This window comes from Terrapene carolina, unplaced genomic scaffold, assembly GCF_002925995.2.
Source record: "Terrapene carolina triunguis isolate 2854851 unplaced genomic scaffold, T_m_triunguis-2.0 Scaffold629, whole genome shotgun sequence".
NCBI lineage: Eukaryota > Metazoa > Chordata > Testudines > Emydidae > Terrapene > Terrapene triunguis.
In genome coordinates this window covers 13,989,514-14,001,620 of record NW_020664980.1, presented here as the reverse complement: position 1 = coordinate 14,001,620, position 12,107 = coordinate 13,989,514, and the positions used below count along the sequence as shown (strand labels likewise).

The following is a 12,107-nucleotide window of genomic DNA, read 5'->3' as shown; positions in this document are numbered from 1 at the left end:
CATTTTACTAGCAAATCGCCTAACGGAACCTGGCTGTAAATTGCGGTGCATGCCAGAGACACACTACAAAGTGCTAGGTGTCGGTTTAACTGGAGACCTTTCCTCCAGCTGCTTTTTAACAGAACAATTCCTGGCACCGTTCGACATAGCTGTCTGTTTCCTTAGCCCTGAAGGTTATTTTGCAGGTAGCCTGCTTTCCCCTGTAGCAGCCTCTCCTGCCGTGCCTGGCTGTAAAGGTCCTGTCCCACTGTGTGTGGGAATAAACCTCTTGCTGACTAGGTGTCCGTGAAAGGGCTTCTTCTCTTGCATTCTAGTATATGAAGCAACATCCTGCAAACTGCAGAGCGTTACATTCCAATGTGAGTGGAGAGTGCTTCGGACATTTGCAAACCCGAATCCCTACATTGAACCTGATATTTAGGCAACTAAATCTAAGGAATAAAAGAGACCTGATTTTCAGAACTCGGGCTGGTCAGAAATTAGCTGGCCAAACTGGTTTTCAGTGGAAAATTGGGGTTTCGATTCAATGAAATTCTTCCCCATCAGTGTCTTCTTTCAGCAGAAAACGTAGAGGAAAACTGTTTTTTTTCCAACTTTCCCTGAAAATTTCCCCAAATCCCCCTTCCATTTTCTGACCACTTCTACTCAGCCCCGCCATCTCCCATTGACTGCAGTGGGACCTGTGGGGGCTCAGCACCTCTGCAAATCAGACCACCTTGATTTAGATGCCTCAATATGGATTGAGGTGCCTACAAATCCACTTTGGTTGGAACATTTTGGCTTAAGCAAATACATTGCAATGTCAGGTTTCGATCCCTAGTTAACCACGCTCTTGGCCAGCCTAGGAAAGCCAGTGACACCCATTTGAACCCTGTTCCTGGAGTCTCGTTAAGCTGCACTGATGCCTGGGAGACCCGCTGAGGATGAATACAAGACCCGGTGTGTGAACGCACAAGCTATTCCAGAACAGAGGGATAACGCAGCCCAAAATGCTCTTGGTTTGCTGATTTGAGGAGTGCGGGTCAGTGTGATAATACCTGCTAGCGCACAAGTGTCTGTCCTGCAAGGGCTACGTTCTGCTCCCAACTCCGCTGACTTCCCCCGAGAGGACCATCTGGCCCAAAGCTTTAATAGCATATAAAAAACCCACCCTGCAGCATCAGCTGGGATGTGCTACGTGGCACTAAGCTATCCCTGGGGCAGGCCTCTCCCAGCTGCTGTGCCATCTTTAACAAGAAAGCACTGCGCACTCCCCTACACACCCCAACTGGCTAGTACAGAGGGGCACCAGGACCAATGCCTCCCCTCCTCTGCCCCTAGTGCATTGACCCTGCAGAGTCCCAAGGGAGTATGAAGTGGGTGAAGCCCCCTTTCTTGTACATCCAATAGATCTGACGCTAATTCTTTGCCGGAAATGGAGCTAAAGGCCAGGCGGAGATGAGCAAGGTTCTCCTGTCATCCCAGTGCTGCAGTGGCTCTCCCTGTGCTCTAGGGGGGAGGGGGGAGCTCGAGTGATGCTGTTAAACTAAGGCAAAGAACAGAAGAAAACAGGAGAAACATAAGGAACAGAAGAAAGGAGACAGAAACAGACGCTGGATGGAAATGCCACCGCCCCCTTCTGGGAAGCCCTTTGGTGAGGTGCGCATGACAGAGTCAGTGGAGAGGAGAGGCTGCAGCTGAATGGCCCGTGAAGTTGCAGAGAGGACACGCAAAAGGCTTTGCAAAGCAGAGGTGGAAATTCAGAAGGCGAGAAGAAGGCCGAGCCAGAGGGTTGATGCTCCATAGCGTTGCCAGACAAGGGGAAAGAAAAGGCACCAGAGTTCCTGCTGTTTCAGTGAAGGTTCTAGTAACGATCTTCTAAGGTCTGCACACTTGGGCTCTTATTAAACTCAGAGGTTGCACCACATGCATACGCTGCTTCTCTCTCCCTCCAGAACCCAGTCTGCAGAACTGTCCAGCTCGCATTACACAGACTCGGCTGGGCTGGCTCAACAAGCAGCTAGCTCTCTCTGTAGGCTTTAGGCTACATGGCACTCCTCCTCCCCCGGCCAGGCCCTGCATCAGATACAGCCCAGACTCTGCTGCTCTTGCTCAGTTCAACATCCTCAGGACCATAATGAGCCAACAGCTGGCAGAGGAGGGCTGGCTACAGAAGGGCACGTTCTTTGCATTCAAAACCTCCAAGCTATTGGCTGGTTAGTTTGGGTTTGTTTGATTTTCTGCACATCAATCACCAGTTAGATATGATCGTGGCCAGTTGAGGAACCCCTAAAACACGCATTTTAACCCCATTACTTGAAGTAAAAAGAAGGTTTCCACACCTGGGGTTCAATCCCTGCATTCCTGGTGGAATAAGACGGTCTCGGAGCTTGGAAGACTCCTTTGGCTCTTGGTGACAAAACTCTGGAAGGGGATGCAAAGGGAGCTTCCGGTGGGGCACTTGTTCTGATGTCTTGGGCAATAAGCACAGTCCCAGAGGATGGAGAAAGAGGAGCATATGTTGGCCTGCTTGAACTTGACAGAGCAGGAGAATGAAAAACAGGGGAAGGTGTCAAGGGAGACGTTGGGCACGAGGTATGTCTCGTGTAAGAATGAGAGTCAGGAAACGCGGGTTGTGGCGGTGGTGCCCCTCTTGGCAAAGACCTCACCGGTTCTTTAGCTGGAGACAGGATGAACAAAGATGATTGGAGCTGGTATGGCTGCTGCTTTGAGATTTCCAGCTCCTGTCGGGAAATCTCACTCTCCGTGACGTTGCTATTGTACAAAGATGCTGGGGGAGTTTTTGATGACCTGGCTGGACTCTTGGGCGGGTGTTTGAAGACCATGGGTGTTACATGAATATTGGAAGCATACTTCCAGGATGGAGGCAGAGACATGGTGGGAGAAGGTGACCTGGCCAAGCCAGGGTGTGCTGGGGACTCAATAACATACTTCTCCATCCTTGACTGCCTTCTGGCAAACAGTTCAGCTCCTTTTCCTTTTGCTTCGGTTAGGTTTTGATTGGGTTTCATTTGAGGCTTAGGCTGTATGCTTGGGGACTTCAGGCATGAAGACCACTCTGGGGCATTGTCTGCAGAATCCAGGTGAAGCCCACCTTTCAGTGCATTCTGATGCAGGAAGTTGGAAGCTTCTGCCCCAAGGGCAAATGGTTCTTCTTCTTGGACTGGTTCCCCTTGTACCTTCTGCTTCCTCCTTACATCTGCATTCTGCACTAAGTTCAAAAGATCTGGGTTTGGAGCCACCTTTGGCTTTTCAACAAAGGTGAACATGGATTTTTTAGTTGTTCTCCGGGCCACGGACTCCTCTAGTATTCCTGTTTTATGCAAGGGTGTTGATCTGCTTTCTCCATGGTGAGGCCCTTGCAGAATGAGAGGCTTCTGTTCCGCACTAGGATACAAGGCTGAATACGCAGGAGGTGACCTGACCCTAGATACTGGAGGGGGACTGAACAAGGTCTCTGCATAGGTGGGGGGTGGAGGAACTTCTACCCCAGGACTTTTCTCCGTTGGTTGGCTTGTTGTAGCTGATGATTGAGTCCCAAATGGTCTTGCTGTTCTGTTCTTCACCGGCATGGGTTTAGCCAAAGTGAGGTGAACTTCATAATATTGTTTATTGGGCCCCCCATTGCACTCTTTGTCGGTAACCGGAACAGCCGTCTCTTTGTCGGTAACCGGAACAGCCGTCTCTTTGTCAATCACGGGCACATTCTGCTCTTTGTTGAGAACTTCTCCATTCTGCTCCTTGTCGATAACTGGGGCCGTCTGCTCCTTGATGAGAACTGGCGTGTTGTTCTCGCTGTCAATCCCCGGTGCATGTCCATGCTCATTGATGCTAGGTTCGTGCACTCCGTTGGTTGATGCCACCTTTATGTTCTCCTTTAAGTAGATAGTTAGAGGGACCTGCTCTATGTCTCCACTAGGAGACTCCTTGAGGGATGGCACTGGGATTGTTTGGAGAAGGATCTCCTCACTTTTGACTTCATTCTTTGGCGGGGACTGTGTTTTCTCTAGGCAGGTGTTTTCCTCATATTCTTCCATGTTGCCTTTAAGGATCTGCAGTCCAGGGTCTTCCGCGCAGAGTAATTCTTTCAGTTCTTTGCTGCCTCCTAAAGTCTGTCTCAAATGCAGCAATTTCCCATGGTTTGGGATGCTCTGCTGAAGAGCTCTCGGGCTGCCTCTTCTGGCTGCTTCCTCGCCACTTTTTCTGGTGCTTGCCAAAGTGAACTCATTCACCCTCTGCTTGCGCCTGTTGAAGAGCAGCACACCTTTGGAGTTTGAGCTGGGTGGGTTCGTTAGCTGGGCTGCGATCTTCTGGCTCCTGGCTTTAGCTTCTTTCAGCTCCTTCTCGGAGAGACTGGCACTCCTGGAAAGATCTGGAAGGAGAAAACAAAGAGAGGACAGTATGAACAAGGAGGGATCAAGGAGCCTGAAGAATGCAAAACTCCATTTATCTCTGCTTATTTACTTATACTTACACACACACACACACACACACACACACACACACACACACACACCTCCTCTCTGCTCACGTTGGACAGGACGAATCCTGCGTTTGAATCACTTTCCCTACTGCTGTGAGTCTCTAAAAATGAGTGCGCTAAAGCCCAGTGCAGATGCCAACAAAACAATAAAGCAGCGGTGCAGTCGGCAAGAACTCAACACACATCAAAGCAAGAGGCTTTGAGCAAATCAGTGACAAAATCCCCCCTGCCTTGTAGTTTAGGAACAAAAGGGCGGCAGGGGGAAGTTGACCAAACATGCTCCTCTGTAGGTACATGTGGAGTATAATGGGGATCATGCTGCAGGGCCAATAAACAAAGGGCTGTGGTGCCGATCCTGGAAGATGATGGAATTTAGGAGAATTAGTCTTCCAAAAAAAGGGAGATGTAGGTGGCCCCTCGGGTGACTGACAGCTGCAGATTGCATCCTTGAATATCCGTGGGATAGGGAACTGAAAGGGGGGTGTTGCAAGACTTTCCATTATAGCACGGAAAGTTAAATCCCTTGCACTGCAACTCAAGAAGTATCTCTTGGGGAGGGGGGGATATTGAGACTCTTCCGGAGCATCAGAGATCCTCCTTCTCTCCCCATCTTGCGATGACTGTATTTCCAGCTGGGGAGCACGGGATAGGACTCTGTCTAGATCCTGTCCATGACGCTCCTACATTTGCAAGCAGGGGAGCTGCAGAGCAGGGGGTGCACCCAATGGGGTGAGGTGCATCCAACCCCTGCCAGCCTGTGATCCACCTAGTATCATGGAACCTACTGACGTGATGCCTACCATTGCCCTGCAACCCCCTCAAAGACAAGGTTTCAGAACACTGATGAGAAACGGGATTTTGAACAGAACGCAGGTTGGAGCCATCGTTGCAAGGCAAGGCTGTGCTGTGAGTTTACGCGGATTTGCAGTAACGTTCAGGGATAGAGATTAGACTGGTAGCCAACAGTCCAGTGCGGCAGGCTCTGTGGGGAGACAGAGCGTGGGGCCGGGGCCGGGGCGGCTTGTCTTCTCCACCGCACAGGAAGTGGCAGGGACAGGAGATTTCCCCATGGCAGCCCCCACTTCACCACTGGTCTGAGCTACGCAGCATCTTCCAGGATCTGAACCAAGGGGCAGGTGGCTGCTCCAGCATCAGGAGGGTCTGTAGGGCCGTTCCTTTCACAGAGAGAGGAACAAGCCCTGGAATGTCTTAGGTCACAGGCCTGAGCACCCTCAACTCCCATTGAGTTGAGAGATCCCAAGATGGCACCCAGCTGTCTGCAGCCCTGAGCGGTTCACCATCGCTGTGCAGCCCTTTCAAACCTGGAGTGGTTTCTTGCTGTGCGTGAATTTGTTCCTCAGCATCACAGCCTCCGCTCGCTTAAGCTAGGACTTTGCCTCAACACTGCAACAGGAGGCAGCCTGTACCGGGTGACTGCTCTGCCCATACTCTAGAGATGAGAAATCAGCGCGAGCCTCCGTCCCCTGAGATTAACATGCAGGAGAAGCTCGAGAGGTTTGGTCCAGGGCAGCACAAAAAGCCTGGATGCTTCTCGGCACCCCACTGGCTTAGAGACGGGACTGGCAGTTTAACCCGGGCCGGATTTCTTGGATGCTTTCCAGCACTCCCTGGCTCCACTGGATCCTGCAAGAACAGCTGCTCTCGGGCTGTTACGACAGTTCCACTCCTGGCCCCAGCTAAAAGCAGGAAGCGCCTGAGTTGGGTGGGGAATCAGTTTATAAAAGATTCTCCGAAGTTTTGCCAACCCTGGAAAACTTCAGTTCAGGCACCGGGCACCGTTTCACCCATCCCTGCTCTCGCCCCCGTGCCAATGCATCGCTGGGGGCTAGCATCCGAGAGATGCAGGGGGGGGGGGGCGGCATTGGTTATACATTGCAATGGAGGTGACGGTTAGGGCACTAGATCTATACCAGACGTCCATAGTGAGTGGGTTTAATGTAATCAAAACAAGCAGACAGGAATTGGAACAGAAGCCTCCTGATCGCGTTATGGTAAGTCTACCCCTGGCTGCAGCAGTCTGGCAGCTCCCGTGACTTTCCACGCCTGTATGTAGACAGAAGCGAGCTCTTGTTCACGTGAACCTACTCGGGAGAGCACATCTCGCTGCCTTCTAAGACCATGCATTGCCTTGGAGAAGACAGAAAAGTCCCAATTCCTTCGCTCCTGGCAACATAACAGCGATTTTGAAAAACAAACAACAAAGACAACCACTGGGAGGTTGGGTCCCTGTCTTCTTTCTAGTGTGTGTGTCGAGCTTTGCTTTCTGGCTGCAGTGACTGTATTGGAAAGGAATTTATTGAAAGACTTCAAAAGGTTTCAGGTTGCAGTTCATTTGGTTTCAACCTCCCTGCACAAACATGCTCAGAGCAGGAAGTTGGCCGGCTCTGAACTATCTCACAGACTCCCCTCGCTCTTTAGACTGTCCAAGCGTCGGCTAACCACAATGCATGCAGCAGGTATAAAGTTAGGAAAATAAACCCTGCCTTTAGCTGGAAATGTCACAGCATCACCCGTGGGTAACCCCTAGGGCGGCTGACGAACCCTGTTGCTGCAATGTTTGGTTTGGTTTCAAGGCAACACAAGATGGCAGCATCCGACAGGAAAGCTGTATATGTTTTGGCCTCAAGCAGTGGTTCAATCTAATTAACCCACCGGCTTCCTAGAATAGCACCCACTTAGCATTCCATGGAAGTGCTGAAGACATGCCAATTGCGTGACTCTTAACCCACCGAAAATCCATTCATGGGCCTCCGGGCTCTTCAAATGTTGGACAAAAGGCTGGATATGGGTCAGAACAAAAGCCGTTAGCGAAGTCCAAAAGGATGTGGAATGACATGGAATGCATTTTCTCTGGGTGAGCAATTTCCTAGGAAGGAGTGTTCTGAATCTCCCACGATTTAACCCAGCTGATTAGAGGAAACATCAGAAACAAAGCCCAGTCATAAAAAGTTTACAGCCGAATGGACGACATTCCTAATCTGGATAGCGGGCTGGACACTCCAGAGAGTCTGGCTGGCCAAAGACTATTCCCAACTCAGAGTCCCATCCCACACTGGGATCAAAATCACGCTAGCCACAATTAGGGCTATACCAAGGTCCTAGCACAGTTCCCATGGAGAGGGAATTTCTTCAGCCAAAATATGCTACGGACCACCATCCTTGTCAGGGAAACCATGCTAGGAACTGCTGCAACTGTACGCAATCACATGACCATGGCAGCGGCTCTTACTGTTCCGATCCCAGCACGGATCCCAAAGGCTCAGAGCTGAGTCAACCTTTGTGTAGCCACTGGCTCCTCCTCCTGCTTTCGGAGCCTCCCTCCTTACAGGGGGGGAATCTGAGGTGACGGGGCAGCAGCATCAGGGGCGTCTAGCGCAGAGGGATCCCAGAATGGGCCAGGTGGATGGCAAGAGGAGAGACAGCGGAATGTAAATGGAGGGAGAATGAAAGATGGAGGAAAAAAGAGACTGATGGAGGGAAGGGCGTGGAAGGAGGAATGGGGAGGAGGGCCAGGAAGGGATGTGGCTGCTTCCGAAGGCACCTACCACCACTCTGGGGTTTGAAAAAGACAGACGGGCCCAGCCCATGAAGTTCAGAGCGGGAGCTGCCCTTCTCCGAAGCTTGAGGGCGTTTGATCTCAGGGCTGGTTTGGGCCCATCTCAGCCATGCGAGGGAACGGTGCCCGCCCCCAATGTGACCAGCGCTTACACGCATGTGGGCACAAGTTCCTGCCTTGCTAGGGCATGCCATGGCACCCTGCTTCCCCTTGTGGGCCTGGCCCGGTGAACTTGGAACCCTATCTCCCTGCAGGAGACAACTCCCAGACAGCAGCAGGAGGAGGAGCTGAGAACCCGTCTCTGATATCAGCTTGCCTGGTAACCACCCCCTGCCTGGAAACCAGGGTCAGTGGGTATCTGAGAGGCAGTGCCTGTCTAGATGAAACATGTAGCTAATGCCAGCTGACAGCCGGGCTCCACTCCCCTGCGCTGGTTCTGCTCCCGCTCCCTCTCCCCATCAGATGGGGTAGCCAGCTGGAGAGGCACCAGCAGCCACAAACTCCAATCCAGATGACTAAGGGATGGGCCATCCCAACAGCTGGGTTTTTTTTTTGCTTGGTATCCGAGGCTTCCAGCACAGGGAACGGTCACAGGTTCCACCCTGCCTCCCTACCCACATCAATCTGAGAAATTCAGCAGCAGAGGGGTGCTGGTCCCAGAAAAGACACCACTCCCTCATCGCCCGGCGAGGGATGCTGAAGGAGGAGTGGCAGGAATGGGCTTATTTGGGTGGGGCAGGCTGGAGCAGAGGAGAATCGATCAGACTGCACGCCAGGGTGAGCAGGGCAAGCACGTCTCCCGTTTCCGCGGGTAAGAAGCCAATCGCCTGCAGGGTGCAGGAATCTTCCCAACCCTAACAATTGCCTTCCTCCCATCACTGCCCACTGCTGGAGGTCATCATACCATGGGTCTGCTCCAGCCTGGCCATTCCTGTATTCTCGGGAAATTACAGATCATTACTGTAACATCCCAGAGGGAAGTAAGTCCTGCAGACCGAGGCTGGGTCCCCGCCAATGTGTCACCCTTTTATTAGCCCCCTTGCAACCACCGGTGGCCACCAAGCTCCAGCTGAGGGGACGGGAAGGGAATTCCCTACAGGCTGTGGGACCTGGCATGAGTCAACACTACTGAGAACACAAGGAGACTCTCTCTCTCTCCCCTCCCTTGATCTCATGCATCTCCCGGACGCACCCAGGGAGCTAATGGCAGAACTGGGGCAGCACAAAGGACAAGAGCGGCTGGAGTGACGTTGCACGTTCAATGGCTGTTGGCTTTGTCGGTGCTGTTCGCACCTGTTCACCTCTCCTTGGTCGGTCCCTCTGCCAGTGCACCTCACTCCTGACCACCTGCCTCTCCTGCTAGCCCTGCCCCGCCCCCAAGCTCTGCCAACACGTGGTAATCCTACCAACAGTACACCACCACCTGCAATTCCAGTCCTGGGCCACCATGCCGAATGGGTGGCAAGCTCTTCGGGGCTAGGGCCATCCTCTCCTATATGTTTGTACAGCACCTGGCACAGTGGGGTCTCGAGCTACCGCAATACAAACATTCAACAATAATAATAGCAGGGCTGGACTGGGATTCTGTGCTGTGCCTGGAGCACCGTGAATGAGGGGCTAGCCAATGAGGCCGTGAATGAGAGCAATTCTGCTTTGTGGCCTAGCTCAGGATTGCTAGGTGAGATCTCCAAAGGTGAAAGGCAGGTGTATCCCCACCCACTGGCTCCCAAGTCTCCAATCTCCCTAGATATTATAACAGCAGCCAGCACTCACTCAGCGTTGCAAGATCCCTGTTTGGGGAGGCATCCAACTACCACTCACCGGAGAGCGCCGTACCCGCCTGGCTGAGCTCTGCCCATGCACTGGTGGTTTATTCCCAGCCCTCAGCGTCTGCCTCCAGCAGGGAAAGGAGCGTTTCCGATCACACTGGAGTGATTTCAGGCGTGACAGTGTGTCACGCGAAGCAGAGGGGTTCGCCCTAAGCGTGCCAGGACAGAGCCACGAGCCAGTCCCTGCCGGGAGCCCCATAGGCATCTCTGTTTGATCTGGAGGCAGATGAAGGCTGACAAACGCGGCCTTGAACCAAAGCTCCACAACTCCCAAAAGCCACAGGACGTGCTCTGATCTCTCCTCGGAGGTTATTCTGAGGAATCCATGGTAACCGCCCAGCAGTGCTGGCTAAAGGAGGGAGTGGGCGCATGCATCGCATGCTGCTACCAACCCAGCGCCCCCAATTCAGGAAAGCACTTAGGCACGTGCTTAAGTCGATGCTACACGTTTAAAGCTCAGGGCACACTTGAGTGCTTCAGGCTCAGACAGCAGGGCTGGTACTTTGGGGCAGCTCAGAAATCTCACATGCAAAGGGCTAAAAATCTCCCTCTCCCTCATCCTTTGCAACTAGAGACCAGCAGCCCCAAGGGGGCCATGCTTTAGGGGGTGCACATAACCCATAAATGGGCAACTGTCAGTGCCAAAGCCCGTGCTCTGCTACTTAAGCCACTCAGCTGGGCTACTCTGGGCATGTGCTTGGAAGTCTATTGCCCGTGCTTGGTTATCAGCCCTAAGTCGTGCCCCCAGCCAGCCATAGCCCCCAGGCAGGTGGCTGTGTTGCCCCATGATAACTAAAGGGAGGGGTTTGAAAATGAGTGTAAAAGCTGGTGATGCAGGGGGCTCCGCATGGGGGGGGGGAAAATGAGGGGATTTCCATTGGCTCACCTCTTCCAATCTGTGCCCCCTGGATAAGTGAGAGCCTGTGTCATAGGGGCTAGACTGAGCCTTCTGGCTCAGCCCTGAGGAAGGGGTGGTGTGTGGCTGCGCCCCCCAGGAGGGACCCCAGGAGAGACACAACCCTCCCCTGTGTTACTTCACCCCTTTCAGCGACACCCTACCCCCGCACTGGGCACCCAGCTAGCTATGGAGACCAGCAAACGGGGGGTGGGGCAGGGTGGGAAGAGAGTCAAGGCTTCTCCCACCCCCTGCCCTCTCTCTGCCCACGTGCCCAAATTGGAGAGTGTTAGGTGAGCAGCCCTGCTCTCCCCTCTGCAGCCGGAGCCACACGGGAAGCAGCTGTTCCTTGGGCCAGCAGAGAGTAAGGGGAACCCTCGCTCCCCTTTCATTCACGGTGCCGCTGAGCGGGCCTGGGGACAATCTAGCCATAAATCAGCAGCAACTTACTATCAGAGCTGAGCAGATTTTGACCTATAGAGAATGTGTGTGTGTGTGTGTGTGTGTGCAAGAGTGTAAGGGAGTTCCGTGTGTGCATGTAGGAGGCGTGTAAGGGAGGGAAAGACAGAGAGAGTGTATGTGTAGGCGTGTAAGGGAGTTCCATGCCTGTATGTGTGTGTGCAATAGGAGTGTAAGTGAGGGAGTGTGTAGGAGTGTGAGGGAGTTCTGTGTGCATGTAGGAGAAGTATAAGGGAGGGAGGATGTGTGTGTGTGTGTGTGTGTGTGTGTGTGTGTGTGTGTGTGTGTAAGGGAGTCCCATGTGTGTATCTGTCTGTGCCTGCAGTAGGAGGAGTGTAAGGGAGGGAGAGAGAGAGAGCGAGAGAGAGTGAGTGAGTGTGTGTAAAAGGGAACTCCATGCATGGCGCCGGCAGGGATGCTCTGGGCTGTTGCTGACACTGAGTCCAGCTTCTCTGATCATGTCTGAAGTTAACTCCCAGTCGTTTCATGTGTTTTTCATTTTCTTGCTGTCTGTGCTGGTTGGGACCCTTCCAGGCTATTTTAAGCAGTGGTTCAGAGCGTAAGCCTACCAGCGAAGGAAGGGCTGCATTACTGATCCAACCCTTTCAGAGAGCTCAAGGTAAGAAGACAGAGAGCTCCAGCGGGGAACGCTGGTCTGAGCTGGGAACGTCCTTTTCACCCCACACAAACCTGCCCCTCGACGCAGCGTGAACTGGCTTGTGGAGACGCAGACAGGCCGGCTGAGGCCTCGTTTCCTAGCAGGAGTTGTTCAACCCCCTGCTGAGCTCAGCGGCCCCGGCACAGCGAAGCCGAGCGAGGGGCACGGGAACGGCTGACACCTCCCCGCTGGGAGCGGCACGCGCG

General features: G+C 53.1%; 1 protein-coding gene across 1 annotated transcript in view; it reads right to left on the bottom strand.

The window, feature by feature from the left end:
* Window positions 1-12,107, bottom strand: part of SYNPO (synaptopodin) — a 58,118-nt gene that overhangs the window by 11,950 nt on the left and 34,061 nt on the right. The window contains exon 4 of the mRNA XM_024217050.2: window positions 2,322-4,372. Within this exon, the coding sequence (XP_024072818.1) occupies window positions 2,322-4,372 (2,051 nt within the window). The remainder of the gene's footprint in view (window positions 1-2,321; window positions 4,373-12,107) is intronic.